The sequence below is a fragment of the Eptesicus fuscus genome, chromosome 11, assembly GCF_027574615.1.
Source record: "Eptesicus fuscus isolate TK198812 chromosome 11, DD_ASM_mEF_20220401, whole genome shotgun sequence".
In the NCBI taxonomy this organism is placed as follows: Eukaryota; Metazoa; Chordata; class Mammalia; order Chiroptera; family Vespertilionidae; genus Eptesicus; species Eptesicus fuscus.
In genome coordinates, this window is record NC_072483.1 from 91,099,266 (window position 1) to 91,118,751 (window position 19,486).

At 36.1% G+C, this 19,486-nt stretch overlaps 1 protein-coding gene across 5 annotated transcripts in view; it reads right to left on the minus strand.

Moving 5' to 3' along the window:
• The window catches only part of GLS (glutaminase), a 64,776-nt gene that overhangs the window by 33,732 nt on the left and 11,558 nt on the right, over positions 1-19,486 (minus strand). For 4 of the 5 annotated variants that reach the window (XM_054723271.1, XM_054723273.1, XM_054723272.1 and 1 more), the window contains exons 2-7: positions 19,370-19,466; positions 18,904-19,025; positions 15,019-15,148; positions 12,938-13,017; positions 10,416-10,579; positions 7,214-7,272 (exon numbers count right to left, since the gene is read on the minus strand). In XM_054723271.1, the coding sequence (XP_054579246.1) occupies positions 7,214-7,272; positions 10,416-10,579; positions 12,938-13,017; positions 15,019-15,148; positions 18,904-19,025; positions 19,370-19,466 (652 nt within the window). Of the gene's footprint in view, positions 1-7,213; positions 7,273-10,415; positions 10,580-11,362; positions 11,528-12,937; positions 13,018-15,018; positions 15,149-18,903; positions 19,026-19,369; positions 19,467-19,486 lie in introns of those variants that run through there. The other variant, XM_054723275.1, reaches the window with a different exon arrangement.

Here is a 19,486-nt window from a genome sequence, read left to right on the forward strand (position 1 = left end):
TTGTTATATAATAAACACTGAACTAAAAAAACGTATTTCAGAGTCTCTAAAAAATTAGCTATGTCTGTATTTAGCATTGTGCCAATTCAGAATATAGAAGATGTATTGTTTCATCGCTTCTATTTCTGACATGTTAGCTACTGCAAATGTCAATAGGTAAAACCTATGTAATGTAGATCAGTTCAAGTAGCCAAACGGTTGCATTTTACCTCAGCGAAGTTTACAAAGCAGTAAGTTGTAGATCTGAAATCAAACGTATTAATTGGTGATGTGCACCCAAAAGAAACAATACATCTCTAAGTTTAAAACAGGTTCAAAATAATTTGACAACTATAGTTTCAAAAGTGAAAAATTTTAATTTTACCTTCAAAAAAATCCAAAACATTACAATTAAAATTATTGGGGGGGGGGGGGACTATATGAGAGTATTATTTAATTGAATAAAGCCAGGTTCATTCTCCACTTTATAAGCAGATTAGAATGTGGCTGACAATCTGTGGAATCCTAAAAATCTTTATTTAAGAAAGGATGTGCAATCCACATATACAATCAGTAGCTAGAAAGAACAACATATTTATTCATCAAATTAGGTATTAACAAACTTAAACAAGAATAATTTAGCTAAAGCCATATTGTAATCACTGTCTTTTCTCTATAGCGTTCTTCTGACATATTTTAAGTTTTCTTTCCTTATAAGACACCAGAAATCAAAATGTAGAACTGTAACTCCAAAGCTGTTCAATGAAAAAATAATTAAAAGAAGAAATTACCAACTTCATTGAACTGTTGCAGTTGTCAAAATATTCCATAGATCCTAATGCTGTAAAATATGTAACAACATTTAAACCACAAAAACCTTTTTAACCTTTGAAAAAGCATAAAAACAACCAAAAAAAAAAAAAAAAAAACAAATAAAAAGAACCACAACTCTTTTGGATGTCAGCATTTGCATTGTGATGTCACATGAATAATTACTGGTTATACAATTAATCAATGTGAAACAAGTTATATTGAACTTTCATTCTCTCACCTAAACTGTGCCCTAAGAAATTAACACAAATTTTCTTTATTTAGCTGTTGTATTTAATAGAAGGAAAAAAGAAAAAGAAAAACCGTTCCAATCCTAGACTATGGCCACCTTCTTGTAGCTTACCAAAATCAAGTGTGACTGACTTTGGTCTCCATGCTTTTTTAAAGAAACTTTGGTATTTACCAATGACTATCATTATAAAAAATGTGAGTAAGCTACTTGAAATATTCTAGACAAATTATGCAAAAAATCAAAATAAAATATTTGAATGATGGTGTTGACTCAAAAAAGTCTTTCCAAAACTTCTCTGTTTAAATGTAAAAGCACTCAATTAATGTTTATTCTTATGATCTATCCTGGAAATAGCATTTAATGTTAACTCAATAAATATACTTGCCCCTGTATCTCTTGGAAAGACTTCATGAACCCAAACAATCGTAAGATGTTATGTTATTTTTATTTTTGAAAAAATTACTGTGTAAAATTTATTTGTAAAGATATTAGAAAAAATACATACAAAATAGAGTAAATACCTCCAAACAAATAAGCAAACGTGAACTTTAAAAAAGTCCATCATTGTTATCAAGCAGTGCACCGCGGTGGAGGAACAGTGTGAAAATTAAAAATGGTCATAGGTATACGGGGTGCGGGGGGGGAGACTGGTTAGACTCTTCTGTTTATTTTGTGTATGTTTGAGGATTCTCATTAAATATTAAAGGGAAAAAGACTATTTGCGAATAATTTCTCATGTTAATTTACAAAATTCATCCTTGAGAATATTTTCTTTACCCTTAAAATAGTATTTGATTTTTAATTAGTTCATGTATCAGTGGATATTTTCTACTACTAGGACGAGTTTAATTTTCTCACTATTTTAAATTTTTATAGATGCACAAGTTGAGAAGTATCCCTGACAACAAGTGAGTAGGTAGAAAACAGGAAAGGTTTTAAAGCAACGTCACAGAATTTTACACATCTATCTCATCACATACAAAAGTCAGTAATCCTCAAAAATTATGCTTATTGCTGCTACAAAAACTAAGATCCTCTTTCTATTTTGCTGAAACCAAAGAGCGGGAAACAACCTGGTATTACAAGAGGACCTGCTCCCAGTCACTACAGTGCTTCACATCCTCACTGCCGCCGAGTCCGTTATTTCAAAATGTTCTCTTTTGTTGGTGCCCAGCAGGTTTTCAGAACCGGAAGCAGTGCACCACAGTAACATTTGGGACACATGAGAAGTATACCTTTCTTTTGGAAAATGGGAGGAAACCTGGATTAAAGGCAGATTAACTTCTAAAAAAGCATATATGAAAACTGAGATTTGAAAACTGATAATAATCTAAAGCTATTAATACGCCTTTTACTCTTGGGGGAAAAAACCCTATGACCAGGAATATGTTTATTCCAGTTTTAAATCACTGCAGCATTATTAGAGATATCGTGTTCTTTTGTAAGACACCACTGCACTCGGACCAGCCTGATATCGTGTTATTTTAATCTTGAAAAGTTACATTAAGTATAGCAGGAAAACTTAAAAAAAAAAAAAAAAACTAGACAAAATATATTCACTAAATTCTTAATCCACTGATCAAATGACTTTAAAAAAAAAAGTTTTTATTGATTTCAGAGAGGGAGGGAGAGGGAGCGAGAGAAACATCAATGATGGGAGAGAATCGTGGATTGGCTGCCTTGTGCACACCCCACGCTGGGGATCAAGCTCACAACCTGGGCATGTGTCCTGACCAGGAATTGAACCTGGGACCCGAAGGCCGACGCTCTATCCACTGAGCCAAACCAGCCAGGGCTGACCAAATGACTTTAAAAAAGCAAACCACATGGCTTGTTTGAAAAGGTAGTAATCAGACCCTGAGATTAGAAAATTATATATATTTATTTTTCTATAAACATACCTATCAAAGATATTAAAGAATTTACATTCCTTTAAATAAATTTTATGAATGAAAATTTGATAAAGAGGCAGTGAGTTTTAACACTGGCTGATAAAATATAACTATTATTACTTAAGAGTGTTTTTACAGCCTGTTTTTACAACATACTCATGAATTAAATCATGTATTATACAATTTAACAGGTGAAAATATCACTGTTAACAGGAAGAAAGGCAAAACAAAGTAACTAAAAATTTTACAAAATACTCTCAAGTTTAACCTTGCCATAGAGAATGCTTTAAAAGCTAAATACATGGAGTATTTTAATAGGTGTTACAGATAAAAAAAATAATGTTTTAAAAAACTATTTTTTTCATAGATTAAAAAACATAGCTTGAAGGACATTAATTAAAAAGCTAAAAGAGAGAATCACACCTAGTAGCCATGATAAAATACCCAAACTCTGGTGCTCTTTGAGCAAAGGCCTAGCTCTAAGTGAGCACCAACTGCTGTCTCAAGAATGACTATGCACTACTGAAAATTAGATGTGCTCTTAAGCCAATAAATCTGCTTAAAAATAAAGCAACAAAAAAAGTGAAATCTTTGGCAATAAATTATTTTTCATTTAAAAGAAACGTTGAATACACCAACTGATATAAACATGGAGTAATAAACCAATACCACCCTTTCTTATGCATGTCAGCAAGCCCAAGGCATCATCTACTGCGCCCCAGAGCCACAAACTGCCTTACAAACGGGGCTTCCCAGCCAGCCTGACAGGTTATCGCTGACAGAAGCAAACCGAGCTTCACAGCAGGCAGATTTTCATGGAGCATGAGTAACTCCTTTTAAGAGAAAGAAGGAAAAACAACTTCTGATTTTTTAAATTAGAAAATACTTCTGACTTTAAAAATCAGCTTCTTCAAATGACAAACACAGGAAACTACCACTAGAATAGAGATACGTAAACAAAGAAGACAATGTAACTCTTTTAAAATAAAAAAGCAGAAGTGTGGCAATAATCATGTAATATGTTATCCTCATTTTTGTACCCTAACCTTCAAATTCAAAACTTTATTAAAAGTTATTATTTCCAGGCTTAACTTTACAACTACACGAAACTTTTACCACTGGAAAGAAAAAAATTACATAAGAATACTACTATTCCACCCAGAATAACAGTGCTCCTTTCAAATTTACTTTTCCTCTTTTCTTTAAATCAAGTGATCACATCATCATCATCCAATAAAACAAACTATATCAAAAAGTATTCCTTTAAATTTAGTAGCTAACATAGAAATAAAGAGAGGAGGTATAATACCTTTATGTTTTATTTATTATGGTCTTTTTCTGTACAAAATGACATTTCTTTTATGAAGGTATTTACCTATATAGCTTTGTTTAAAATGTTAAATATTGGCGGTTTCCTAAAAGTTTAGTAGTTAAGAATTTATGCAACAGGTTCCTTCTGTCCAAATCCTCCTTTTTCCACAATCTGCTAATCCTTTTGACCACTTGTTCTGCCTCTTGCCCCATTTCCTGAGGATCACCACCAATCCTACAAGGAAAAAATATCAATACTACAAAATTATGAAATAAAGAGTCTTACTAAAGACTCTACTTAGTGTGTGTGTGTGTGTGTGTGTGTGTGTGTGTGTGTGTGTGTGAATGGAAATAACATGAAGAGACTATTTTAATAGCATCATAATACAGTTTTGAATTTGAACGAGAAAAAAAAATAGCTTGAAAGACATTAACTAATCTAGTAGCCATGATAAAATACCCAAACTCTGGTGCTCCTTGAGCAAAGGCCTAGCTCTACACTGCTGTCTCAAGAATGACTATGCACCACTGAAAATTAGACGTGCTTTTAAGCCAATAAATTTGTATCTTTTGTATAAATAAAAATTCAGAAAATAAAATGTCTGCTTCTTGGACAATATAACTGTGTTAGGTAAAGAAACAGATGTAATTAAGAGCAACAGCAAACAGAAAAATCAGGAGATTTAGCTCAAGCCCGATGCTGCTGCAGTTAAAACCCATGCCATTGCCTCGCTGCACATATGTCAAGGACGAGGGCTGGGCTTGAAGAACCTGTCCGCTATGGTTTCATTCCCCCAATTTCAATGACCAACTCAGAAACAGTACATGACCATATGACTCGCAGAGATGACATACAATTAACATAAGAGTTTTCAATTCCTTTTTTGAAGAGTCTAAGTATTATAAGCTTACCCCTGATGTACCTCTAGATTTAGATAAAGGTCATTTAGAAAGCGACAACAACAAAAAAACCCTTGTAAAACACTTTCTAAAAACCAATCAAAATAAAAATTCAAAGAAAGTGAACTTAAATATAAACCATACCCTAATGCTTCATTTCCAGTAAATTTGAAACTTTTATAAGTTTAAAATCACTGATCAAATTTGCAAATACAAGATGACTCAGTTAAATTTTTGCTCTGTTGGACGCTGAACCACACTGTGTATGTGTGTTTTAACTGTTTCTAAGTGCTCACATTAATATGGCTTAATGTAAAGTTCATGGCTTGTGAATGACCATGGTAAGTGAAACTAATGAAGTGACGGTATGGTATGACCACACATGCATTTCCCACATGCGGCCTTGCAGTGTGGTATATTAAACCCAGGAATCATTAAACAGAAGATGAATGCAGTTAAGAAAGGCATCTGCATATGCCCTTTCTTGATACTATTGTTAGAGCTCTTAAACTAGGATCCATGGATCAGCTTCAAGGGTCTGTGAACTCCCCAAAAAGTCACATAAAATCAGGGCATGTGAACATTTTTTCTGGGAAGATTCACAAAAGGTTCAGAACCATTCTAGTTTTTTCATTAAGCATTATTAACACATATAATATATTATTAAAAATTTGCTCACCTCTAATTCAAGTTACTTATTCAAATCTAACTGTTATTAATGAGGCTTTTCTCTCATTGCGGTACTTACTGCACTGCATGGTAAGGGCCCACTTATTTGTGTATACTCCACACTATAATGTAAGCCACCTGAAGGCAGGGATGTGCCTAGCACATATTCATATTATACTTTTCTACAACAGACAAATAGTTTCTTTTCGCCTCAAAATGACAACTTTTCTCTTATGCTAAACAGTCATAAATAACTAGATAATGGACAAAATGAAAATTTCCATAGCTTACTGAATTAGTTACATTAAAAAATAACACTTGGCTATAGTAGCTACCTCACTAGAGTTACAAGGATTAAGTGGGTCAATAGTTTCAAAGTATTTGCCCTAAAATAGCAGCTAAACGTACATATTCTTAAGATTAGTCTTCTAATTTAAAGGCCTCTTCTCATAAGTATATAAAATTCATGAAACAGAGGATTTCTAGCATACAAAGTAGATGAATTTTTATTAATTGGGCCAAGAGCATAATTTACATTCAAACATTCTTTGTCTAGCCAAGATAGCCCACCCTCAGTCACACACCTACAAAGCCAGACATTTACTTTTTCAAGCTTGGAACACACAGGCAGATTTACTAAGACAGCACATAAATGTTCCAAATACAAATGAAATTTATTTGAATATAAATAAAATTTATAAAATTAAAATCTAAACAATATCACACAACAGAACTATTTTCAAATACTAATTTCAAGCATTACATTAGAGCTTCCAATTATTAAGGCAAACCAGACACTAAAATTTTTTTTAAAAAATTAAAACATATAATGCAAACCAAAGCATAATAAAAATAATGTAACTTAATAATTGGAATAAGTCTTAATTATTTCAGTTATTATACTAGTATGATTGAAGTAAACCAAATAAAACAAGTTCAAATGAAAATCATAATCAGAGTTCATGAAAATGTAAAAGACTTGAGATTAAAGGGTAAACGTACTTTGCCTTAACACAAAGTACCAGAACATTTGTTCCTATATATGTTGATGACAAACATTAAACAATAAAATGTTTTTAACTCTGTTTACATCTGTTCATTTTAAAAGAGCCAAAAGGAACAGAAAGAAAAATATATCAAAACTTTAAGAAAAACTTGTGCCTATTGTTCAGCAGAGACTTTTTGAATTTTTGCCAGATCTTCAGGTCAAGAATAACTGTTGAAATTTATAATGAGTCATCTGTTTTCAAATTATATCACTTATTTTTACATTAATAGATATCCTAATTTTATACCAAAAGAACTTTTTATATAGTTCTACATAAATAACCCAAAATTCACATTATGCTTTAGTTATTTAAAAAATGTATTAGGTAAAAAGGAAATGTCAACATTTTACCTTAATTAATGAAGTCACAACAATTGCTCCAGCATTTACCATAGGATTATGTGGCTTATCTGAAACACATAAAAGCAATAGCATTATTTCGAATACCTGATATCATTTTCTGCAATGCATAGGTTTTTCCTGTGAACATATATCTATTTCTTTGGGGGGACGGTGGGGAGTGTGGAGGAATGCACTTAAAATCACTTACATATCAAACTAGTAATGCACCTCTAGGAAGCTGCTATCCTAGAGGATGCAGATCAACTGAACTGTGGAATGATCGGTTGCTATGACATGCACTGACCATCAGGGGGCAGACGTTCAACACAGGAGCTGCCCCCTGGTGTCAGGGCACTCCCACAGGGGGCGCGCCGCTCAGCCAGAAGCCCTAAGCTGGGCTCACAGCTGGCAAGCACAGCAGCAGTGGCAGGAGCCTCTCCCGCCTCCACAGCAGTGCTTAGGCCTGCTCCAGCCATCAGTTGGACATTCCACGCCCCCCTCAGGGTTCCTGGACTGCGAGAGGGCGCAGGCCCGACCTGAGGGACCCTCCGCCCCCGAGTGCACGAATTTCGCGCACTGGGCCTCTAGTAATAATTATATATGTGAACAAAAATTCATGTACAGAAGGTAGTGATTAGTAGTGTTAAGAGTGCATCCAAATGTCCTAATTCTGCCATTTACTAGCTATTTGACTATGGACAACTGACTGATCTTCACCTTGCATCAGTTTTCCCATCTGTAAACTAGGATAACAATAGCACCAGCACCCCAGCAAGTCATAACGCTTAAATAGAGGACTCTGGTCAAGACAGAAGAATAGGTAAAGGTGGTACTGGCAGCCTCCAAAGATCACATCAAAATTAAACTAAACTACACTACAGCCATAACTGAGAACAGCATGAGCTCACACTGACCAGAAGTTCTATAGTTAAGAATATAAAGAAGCCAAATGGAGATTGGTAGGAGGGGCAGAGACTTGAACAGGCTTGTGTGTGTAAGTTAAAAATTAGGAGGGAAACTCGCAGCTCAGAGGCCCCCTGAAAACTGAGGGGTCCCAGACCCACACCAAGCTCCCCAGCCCAGGATTCCAGTGCCAGGAAGAGAAACCCCTACAACTTCTGGCTGTGAAAACCAGCAGGGATTATAGTTAAGAGGGAGGGCACTCCTACGAAAGGGCCTGCATGTGGACTTATTGGACTCACTCCGAGCCCCAGGGCAGAGGCAGCAGCTCAAAAGGCACCAGGGAAAGACCTACAGGGAGGAACTGAGTTGTCTGGCTTTGGGGCAGCTTTCTCACAGACACAAGTGCTGGCAGGCGCCATGCTCTCACTGCTGAGCCCTGCTGCTGCTGCTGCTGCAGGGAAGCACCATATCCAAGTCCCATCAACCTGACAATCACTGTTCACCCCGCCCTGGTGATTGCCCGAGGCCCCATGCACGTACAGGAAGCAACCGATCAATTTTTCTCTCTCTCCCCGCCTCTCTCGACAAATCAATGAAAGCAAATCCTCAAGTAAGGATTAAAAAAACAACCACCACCAATCAATTCACCAGAACCTCCTAGATTGTTCTATTTTACATTACATAGAAAAATGTTAATTTTTCTTCTTCCCGTATTAAATCTTTTTCCCCACATTAAAACTTGATTTCAGTGAATTTAATAAATAAAGTACTTCTGCATGTACTGTCCTTACTGAAGTTACGAGTTTATGGTAATCTCCATAAAGTCAAATGTAGCATCAGGTTAGAAAGATTATGATAAAAGAATAAAATGTAATCATTCTCAAATAGGAAAAGAAACCTGAGAAAATACCCTTTAACTTCACTAAAAAAAATAAAACAATGACTATAAATCACATTTCATTTTTATCCAAAATAAAGAAAAAATACAAAAGTATTTCTCCAAACCATTACTGCAACTACTGAATTCCCTCACTCTCACTTTTTTCAATTATCTTAATTTACACAATGAGGAACCTAGCATGTGCCTGAAAGACTGAAAGATAGAAACAAATCTACACATTGATATGTAGATTTAAAACACCAACTGCTAAGGGATCAAAAGTACTAACTACCTTTGTCTTCCCTTTTCTTTTGGATCCCTACAAAGTAATAAGGCTTGTTAGTTGTCTAACTATTTAACGTAAAATGTTTCTTTCAAATATTAAATGTTACAAAACAGAAAAAGCAAAAACATTATCTCAATCAGGGCCACCACTTAAAACATATGGAAGTTTTCAAATATATCCTATCCTGTCCTGTCCTGTCCTATCCTATATAATAAAAGGCTAATATGCAAACAGACTGAATGGCAAACAACTGAACAACTGGTTACTATGACGTGCGCTGACAACCAGGGGACGGGCGCGGAACATGGCCGGCCACGGCGGGATGGTGCTGCAGGTGAGTGGGGGCACCAGACCAGGGGGGGGCACTGTCATTGGGTTGAGCCTCTGGGGGTTACTGAAAATTCTTTCCTCCCGTGCGCCACAGTCCCACCTGGCGCTCGCACATGCTGAGGTCTTCTCCACCTCCCCCTGGCTCCTGCGGGGCGATGGGGGCAGCAGCCACCACTTGTACCTGCTGACAGCGCCAGCTCTGCGCTAGCAGTGGGTGCAAGCGGGGCTGGCAGCAGGAGCGGGGCTGCAGGCAGACAGGGGACGGGGGACGGGGGGTGGAGGGGGAGCCGCGACAGGGAGGCCCGGAGGATTGGCCGATACCCGCCCCTTTGCCCACTGCAGCCTCGGAGCCCACAGTTCCTTTCAAGGTGCATGAATTCGTGCACTGGGCCCCTCGTACAATATACAAAAGCAGAAATATGAACACCCATGTATATCTATCCTTTAGCTTCAATAATTACCAACATACAGTAACAGTCACACCTAGCACTCCATCTGCACTCCATGAATTCTCTGATAGCAAATCCCAGATAGTGTGAGATTTTACTATAAAGCTATTCCCCTATGTGATTATAAAGTAAAAATCTCAACCTGCTCCCACCCCTACCTTATCCTTATTCCACTTTCCAGTGGTATGAGATGCCTAAAATAACCATTTAAAAAGTAGGTGATTAAAACATTCCACTGGTTTCACAGAATTCTATGAAAAATGAAACTATGAATGCTTTTACTTTTCTCCTCCAAAAAATGACCCACTTAGGTTTACATAGTAAAGATATCTTTTTCCTGACCAACTTTTATATAATTCTTACCATCTTCATTTAAAAACAGTTTGTTGAATCTTAATCCACTTGGCTCTTTCCCAACATATCGATGCACATATTCTGTTCCAAGGTCATTAACTGCAATGGCGTATTTCAAAGGTTTTACACAGGACTGAAGACAAAATGGAACTTTGGTATCGCCAATAGAATGCCTATTTAAAAGAAGATTAAATAATAATTAGGATAAACTGGAGTCACTGGTGTTATTTTTACATGTGAATGCTAATTTGCAATGGTTTCCCCATAATTCAACCACAAGTTTAGATATTAAAAAATAAATGTATGTTTATTTTAAGAGGAACAGTGCAAATAAAGCCAAACCTTAAAAGTACTTGGGTAATAAAATAATTCCAAATTAGACAATTTAATAATGTAAAAATTTTCCTCAGGGCAAGCAGGTATGGCCCTCCTGTATTCAATCATATAAAATCACTTAGCCCTTTTAGAAACTAGTCACTTGTTTTTTTACTCATAGCCTTAATCATGGCTAGACCATGGTTAATTTTTAAATGGAGCACAATTTAGATTCAATACCATTCTCTGAGACCCTATCAATAAATGCTTCATCTTGTCAACCATATCTACTTACAATTCCAGCACCATTATATATGGCATCCAGTATAACTAGCACTAATAGTAATCATTTATCACCATGTAGATAAAAACCGAATAAAAAAAACTTCATATATTGCCCAAACCGGTTTGGCTCAGTAGATAGAGCGTCGGTCGGCCTGCGGACTGAAAGGTCCCAGGTTCGATTCCGGTCAAGGGCATGTACCTTGGTTGCGGGCACATCCCCAGTAGGGGGCGTGCAAAAGGCAGCTGATCGATGTTTCTCTCTCATCGATGTTTCTAACTCTCTATCCCTCTCTCTTCCTCACTGCAATAAATCAATAAAATATATTTAAAAAAAAAAAAAAAACTTCATATATTACCAAATTGGAATGCACATGAAGTAGAGAAATCCTCACTGACGCCATTATAACATAAGCTTAATTACAGAGAGATATTTGCATCATATTTGACTAGAGTTCCGGTGCACGAATTCGTACACGTGTCGTGTCCCTCGGCCTGGCTGGCGATCAGGGCTTACAGGGGCCGGCTGGCCGGGGGGAGAGACCACAAGAGATTGGCTGTGGGAGCACACTGATTACCAGGGGGCAGTTCCTACTTTGAGCATCTGCCCCCTGGTGGTCAGTGTGAGTCATAGCAAACAGTCATAATTGTCTCTTAGGCTTTTACATATATAGATTCTAGTCAAGGGTACATACTATGGTTGCAGGCTCACGAGCAGAAGGCAACCAATGGATGTGTCTCTCTCACATCAATGTCTCTCTTTCTCTCTCTCCCCTTGCCTTCCTCTCTCTCTCTCTCAAAGAAAAGAAAAAGCAATAGAAAAATATCCTTGGGTGAGGATTAATAAAAAATAAATAAATAAAATAAAATAAACATAGTCCAAAGTCGTCTTTAAAATTCTCTAGATAAGAAAACTAAACTAAAAGAATCACCTCTACACACAATGTTTAAAAGAAAAGCCATGTGCAAGCATTACATAGTAATGATTCTCTAAATATAAACATTTCCGTTACATGATAAACCATTTCCTCACTGCCTACTGGAATGTGCTCCATTAGGATAAAGCCACATTTTCTCCTTGATTTGTGTCCTTTCATGGCATTTTAGTATATTTTACAGGCCCAAATGAGGATAAAATGTTATTTGACTAGATTAACATTTACTCAAATGCACTATAAGAGACCTAGGTGCAAATTTCAGCTCTTCCAGTATTATATGATCTCTGGGCTTGAGATTCCTTATCTCAAAAATGAATAAACTAAACTATGTGTTTTTTTTTTTACTATAAATACTTGAGGAAAATAAGAATAATGAAAAGATTAGAATAAAGGCACTTCAGATCAGAATTTAACAAATGGGAAAGGAAAGCTTTAATTGGACATTTTCTTCAGAAATAAACCTAAAATTATAAGGCTAAATGACCTGTCAGTTTTCACAAAATCTAGGGTAAATTACATCTATGCTATAAATAAAGTTGTATACACGTAGGTGTTGTATACCTTATTTTATGTTATATTTTAATTTAAAAAAGAATTACCTTGGGTGATACCTCTGAGCTAAGTCCTCAAATGAAGAAAAAAATGTTTTTCTTTTTAACTGACAAAATCAAATTACAACAAGATACTAAATCTTTATGTCTGATTCACAGCACAATAAAAAAATCATTCTTAAAAAAACATTGCCAACTTCATCCATTTTTCCAAGGGCCTCTCCTTAATTCATTTGTTTTTTAAAATCAAATCACTCTCCGAAGTAACCTCACATCATTATCCTTTCTATAATTCTGCTAGACCCTCATCTGTCAGTGGCTGTGCCTATAGTGTGAGCATTTCCCAAAGACAAATTTCATAAACTTCATGAAATCCTGCATGTTTTGCAAATGACTTCATACTTACAAATGAGTGATGGTTTTCATGGATTTGAAAGAAACTTACCTCTGTCCATCTACTGTACAAACCGATACACCCCACAAATCAGGACTGAACTTGGCTAGTTGAGGAATATAGTCTGCAACCTAATCAAAATATTAGAAATTAACAGATATAATACAAGAAAATAATACTTTAGTCCCGTGGTCGGCAAACTACGGCTCACGAGCCACATGTGACTCTTTGGCCCCTTGAGTGTGGCTCTTCCACAAAATGCCACGTGCGGGCGGGCGCGCACATACAGTACGATTGAAACTTCGTGGCCCATGCGCAGAAGTCGGTTTTTGGCTCTCAAAAGAAATTTCAATCGTTGCTCTGTTCATATTTGGCTCTGTTGACGAGTTTGCCGACCACTGCTTTAGTCTACCAAAAATTTCATCTCAATTTAGTTTCCACCAATGAATACTTATTTTATAGCACTTAGTGGCTTTGTAGTTTTTTGTAACAATACTAGAGGCCCGGTGCACGAAATTCGTGCACGGAAGGGGGGTTGTCCCTCAGCCCAGCCTGTAACCGCTCCAATCTGGGACCCCTCGAGGGATGTCCGACTGCCCGTTTAGGCCCGATCCCAGTGGGCCTTAACGGGCAGTCGGACATCCCTCTCACAATCCAGGACTGCTGGCTCCCAACTGCTTGCCTGCCTGCCTTCCTGATTGCCCCTAACTGCTTCTGCCTGCCAGCCTAATCACCCCCTAACCACTCTGCTGCCAGCCTGTTTGCCCCCAACTTCCCTCCTCTGCCAGCCTGGTCACCCCTAACTGCCCTCTCCTGCAGGGTTGATCGCCTCCAACTGCCCTCCCTTGCAGGCCATCTTGTGTCCACTTGGGGGCAGGATCTTTGACCACATGGGGGCAGCTACATTGTGTGTTGCAGTGATGATCAATCTGCATATTACTCTTTTATTAGATAGGATAGAGGCCTGGTACAGGGGTGGGGGCCAGCTGGTTTGCCCTGAAGGATGTCCCTCATCAGGGTGGGGTTCCCTTGGGGCGTGGGGCAGCCTGAGCGAGGGGCCTGTGGTGGTTTGCAGGCAGGCCATGCCCCCTGGCAACACAAGCGGAGGCCCTGGTATCTGGAATTTATTTTCCTTCTACAATTGAAACTTTGTAGCCTGGAGCAGAGCCAAGCCTGGGGCTCCCTCCGCGGCCGGCAGCCATTTCTGTCAGGGTTATAATTGAAACTTTGTTGCCTTAAGCGGGTGGGCCTGGCCAGGGTGTGCGGAAAGCTTTGCTTCCCGTTGCCGGGGACAACCCTGGCCTGCTCTCTCAAGCTCCATTCTGCCGCCATTTCTGTTTGAATTTGTTTACCTTCTATAATTGAAACTTTGTAGCTTGAGTGGAGGCTTAGGCCTGGCAAGGGCAGGCAGAAAGCTTGGCTTCCTCTGTTACCTAGGAAACCTTGGTCTCTGTGGCTATAGCCATCTTGGTTGGGTTAATTTGCATACTCGCTCTGATTGGATGGTGGGCGTGTCGGAGGTATGGCCAATGTGCATATTTGTCTATTATTAGGTAGGATTCATAATAACTAAGGGCACAACAGCTTTGAGAATTACAGGTGAAATCTACATTTCTCTCAGTCTCCACCATCCCGTCTGTTTTCCAAAGTACTCTCTCTTCCTAGGAAAGCACAGAGTCTAAAAGAGGAATTTGAATTTGAGTATTTTTTAATATGGGAAAGAACTAGAGAATTTCTTTAATCAGGGTCATACCAGTAGAGTTTCATTGTCTAAAACCTTTCAATATGAAGAAATAAATTAATAACTCTTAGTATTAGAGGATTTTTAAAACTAAAAATATTTAATGTTTGAGAATATCATATCTGCAGAAATTCCCAGTAAAGTTACTTTTTATTAAAGATTTAAAAGCCATCTCAATCATTTGAAAATCAAGAATTCATAAACTTAGATTACTTGTTAGCCAAAATAACAAGCTCAAATATTTAAAATGTTAAAAGTACTTTATCCAATGGCTTCATTTAAAGTTAATTAGCAAAACACTAGAAAACTAACAACTTGACTCTCCATATCTCAAGTTGAGTTGAATTTATTAAGTGATTGGTTTAGGAAAATATTCACATTAAAATGTTACCTTTCCTCCAGACTGCTTTTTAGCGCTTTCATATAACTCATCGATATGAGAAGTAAAAGACATAAAGTCGGGAATGACAAACTTTCTTCTAAAGGCTTGCGTCAACAAAACAATGTTGCTTTGAACACATCTGTGGAATGTGAGAAAAAATAAGTCGACTGAATGCCCTTCAAATATGAGTACTTGGTAATAACAATATTAGGAGAATATTTAAACAACAGAGAAATTAATAATTTTATACAACAAACTAAATTCTAGAAATTATATTCTTTCTATAGTTTCTTTCCTTTAAGCAGCCTTCATGGAGTTGCTTATAAGCTGTTGAACAAGATAACAAAATAAATTAGATTGCCAAAAAAATTATATCAAAGATTAAAATAACAGAACATTTCATTAGGTTAAATATCAAGACCATCTAAAAACAAGTTTTTAGCCCTGGCCAGTGTGGCTCAGTTGGTTGGGCATTATCCCAGGCCTGGTTTCAGGCTCAGTCCCTGGTAGGGGGCATGCAGTAGGCAGCCAATTGATGTTTCACTCTCACATCCATGTTCTCTCTCTCCCTCTCTCTCTAAAAATGAATGAAACTATTTTAAAGATGAATTTAGTTAACAATAATTAGACTTTAATCTCTTAGTTCCTATAAAACTATTACTAGTATTTCCAAAAAGCTGGTTTTGTATTTTAACATATTTTTCCTGAATTACACTTTGGAAAATTTGCATTTCTAAGCTAAAAAATGTAGATAAAATCAACTTTGTTTAGTCAGATTAATGTCTCTTAAATAACATTAAAATGCTTATAAAAATAATGAATTTTAAATGAAATTATATACATAATGTAGTATAATTTGATTTATATTATTTGACTCACCAAAATAATTACATTATTCTACTCACTTTTAACTATTAATACAAACTCAGAATATATACTCACTTGATCAACATAAAATTAAAAAGATATAAAACAAAATAGGTTTTCAGTGATAATGATGTGCCCCAATGAGAACATAAAAAATTAGTCCTATTTTCCATTATTAACCTATATATGTAGAAATAATTGCTACTCCAGAGATAACATTACTTCAGTAAATTTTGATAAATTTTTTTGATACCTTCATAATGTTAATCTAAAAAAATATTAAATTTTGGCATTCATTTGTAACAAGCAATATATTCCAAATAGCAATTCAATTTGTACATGAGAATTGCAAGAAATATACTGAATACATTACTCCGCAGAAAAGTTAAGACAATTCCTGATCTTAAATCGCTGTATCTGTATCAAAACAAATACACATCCTTATTTTTAAGAAATTATGCATGAGAAAATGAGAACTGCCAAACAAATTTAAATTATTAACCTACTACCAACTATTTTAACTATTTAAAATTATCAGCACTTTTAAAAGGAGGCTTTATAATTAACAAAACTGTATAGTCAGTATTTTACAAAAGTAAAATAACCCTGAATTTTTTAAAGAAAATTAAAACATTATACAAATGCAAAGATTACCATTCATTTTCCCCCCAAAGAGAATAGACCAAAAATTATTACACATAAAATTAATTCTAATACTTATAGTTAAAAATGCATGAATATGGCATTCATTTTCAACATAAATTTCCTACTTCTATTAATTTTAAGGGTTATTAGCATTAAAAATAATTGACTTAACAGGCAGTCTCCAACTTTCAAATAGATTATACTCCAAACAATATGCTCAGAACTAATTTTCCCATTTAAAAAAAAAAGTCAGCCTGCCAGCACAACTCAGTGATTAAGCATTGTCCTATAAATCAGGAGATCACGGTTTGATTCCCAGTCAGGGCACATGCCTGGGTTTCAGGCTTGATCCCCAGTGTGGAGTGTACAGGAGGCAGCAGATTGATGACTCTCTCATCATTGATGTTTCTAACTCTCTCCCTCTCCATTCTTCTCTGAAATCAATTTTTTTTAAAAAAAATCATACATAATAGGTGTTTCTCAGATTATCCTCAAAGGCTAAATATGTTAACCAAAAATGTATTTTCATCAAAATTACTGACTTCAATAAAATCTTTATAAATTATTTTCTGGGGAAATGAATTTCACTATACCATCTCATTTCTACCTGCATGGAGGTGAAGTAGTTTTATTTCTGGCAACACTAACTAGAAAACTTTTTTTGAAAAGGTTAATTTTCAGCTGTTTAAAATCAACTCATTCTAGGGCTGGAAAGAGCAACCCTTATGCCTACAGACTTAAGACTTTCCTGCCTGCTTACATACTAGTACACATTTGTCCTATTGGGAACTGCCTATATTACAATAATCAATTTTGTTAAATGATTGGATTAGTGTTTAAAATAATGGTGGTTGTTTTTTATGTAATTATGGGCAGAAAAATTTATTTATTTTTTTATTTTTTATTTTTTTAAATATATTTTATTGATTTTCTACAGAGAGGAAGGGAGAAGGATAGAGAGCTAGAAACATCGATGAGAGAAACATCGACCAGCTGCCTCCTGCACACCCCCCACCGGGGATGTGCCCGAAACCAATGTACATGCCCTTGACCGGAATCGAACCTGGGACCTTTCAGTCCGCAGACCGACGCTCTATCCACTGAGCCAAACCGGTTTCGGCCAGAAAAATTTATAATTATGTTTCCTGGATTTATAATCAATGTAGTTAAATTACTTTTAATTTCAGATTAAATCATAGCAACATGTTTATTGAGCACAAAAAATTTTAAACAGTACTAAAAAAGTGTGAAATGCTGCTTTCACTTAAAATTTCAAAGCAAATCCTCATTGCTATTATCAATAGATCTACCTACCATCTCTCTGACAACTTCATTCTCAGATATGCCAAAGTCTATACTTTATTAGGTCAGCTGAATTAATAGAATCATGAACCTTGTGGTAAAAAGATAGTCCCAAACTGTCAGCAATGCTTTACAGCATGCCAGGAAACTGTGAAGGATCTCAGTTAAAAATCCTCACACCTTTAGATAACTTAAAACTCCAGGATATTCCCAGGAGACATCTAGAACAAATCATCCAATCCCCATAAGAAAATAAAAGATAAATACATATAGACATACAAATAAATTTTCAAGGTCGATACTGGAATTCTTTGGGATTTCAACCTAATCCTATGGTCTGAAAAAAAGCCAATGTCTTACAGTAATGTTGACAAGTTTATACTGCTTTCCACTTGATTAGTAGTTTAAAATACTATTACACCATGCTGTCCATTAAATCATTAAGTAACCAGACTAGTAGGGACACATTAATGAAGATAAATAATACATAGGCATGTATAGGGAAGCAAAAAATGTGCTCAATCTACCCAATGGAGGCATTCATCTCCAAAGTCATCTTTAGTTTTTAAATATTTGAGGAAAATGAAAATAGTCAAAAGCCTATATATTAATACAACTGAAGAGAGGAGAGAAACAGACAAAGAAGAACTGTAAGCCTTAGGAATACCGGCTGTCTGAAGCCTTCTCATTTTATGATGTCCTCTGAGTCACCTTGTGAGAAGGAAGCAGAGACCATGCTGAGACAGCCTCAAGACAATCAGGTGAAGTGGATATCAATGTAAGCCACAGCAGGACAAAGCGGAGGCTCTGTCAAGTGAATGCAATCCCCAGGTACTATCCATTGGAAGCATCCACGGCTACATTTCTCTAGAGCAGTTTCACAGAAGGTATACAATAGCCCCAATGTATTAGGAAACCTTAATGTGCACCAAGTTTTTCAAACAACTGATGTTTATAAATCCCCCCTTTTTGTTTCAATTACACAGGAAGCACTGGCCTTAAACGATGCAATTTTGTTATAAAATAAAAATCACCATATAGCACAGCAATCACCATTAAATGTTTGGCAGAAATTTTTACTTTTTAAAAAGATCTTTGTCTAGCATGACACCATCTGATGTTGTTTGAAGAGTTAATCTTAACATATCCATACACTCTTTCAACCTGGGATCAGATGTTCGCAATCCTGTAGATTTGAGTGCCTGTTTTTAAAAAAATAAGAGTTTGTAAATATATAGTGCAAATAATGTATATGCTTTTTCCAACTACAAGTTTTTATTCCTGTACATAAACACTTCTACCCAGGACCTGAATATATAGTATACGACATTTTAGTGTCACTATTACACACTTTGTGGATAGGTTTCTCATTCTTTTTCTTTCACTGATTACCTTGAAATGAGCATAATGAAAATTTGAAAACATAAGAGAAATAGTGTCAGTCAGAATCTAATGTCAAATGACCTTTAAGATTACATTTCAATATTTCTGTATTGATTCAGTACTGCTGATTTTTAACAAGTTTTAGAGAAGTATAAAAACTTACTGTAATAAATTTATGAACAGGTATTTTCTCTTGTCCTTCTGCAATTGTGTAGAACAGCAAGTCTTCCAAGCTAGGTAACAGACCCTGTTTTATTTTACTAAAGGGGAAAAAGAGAAG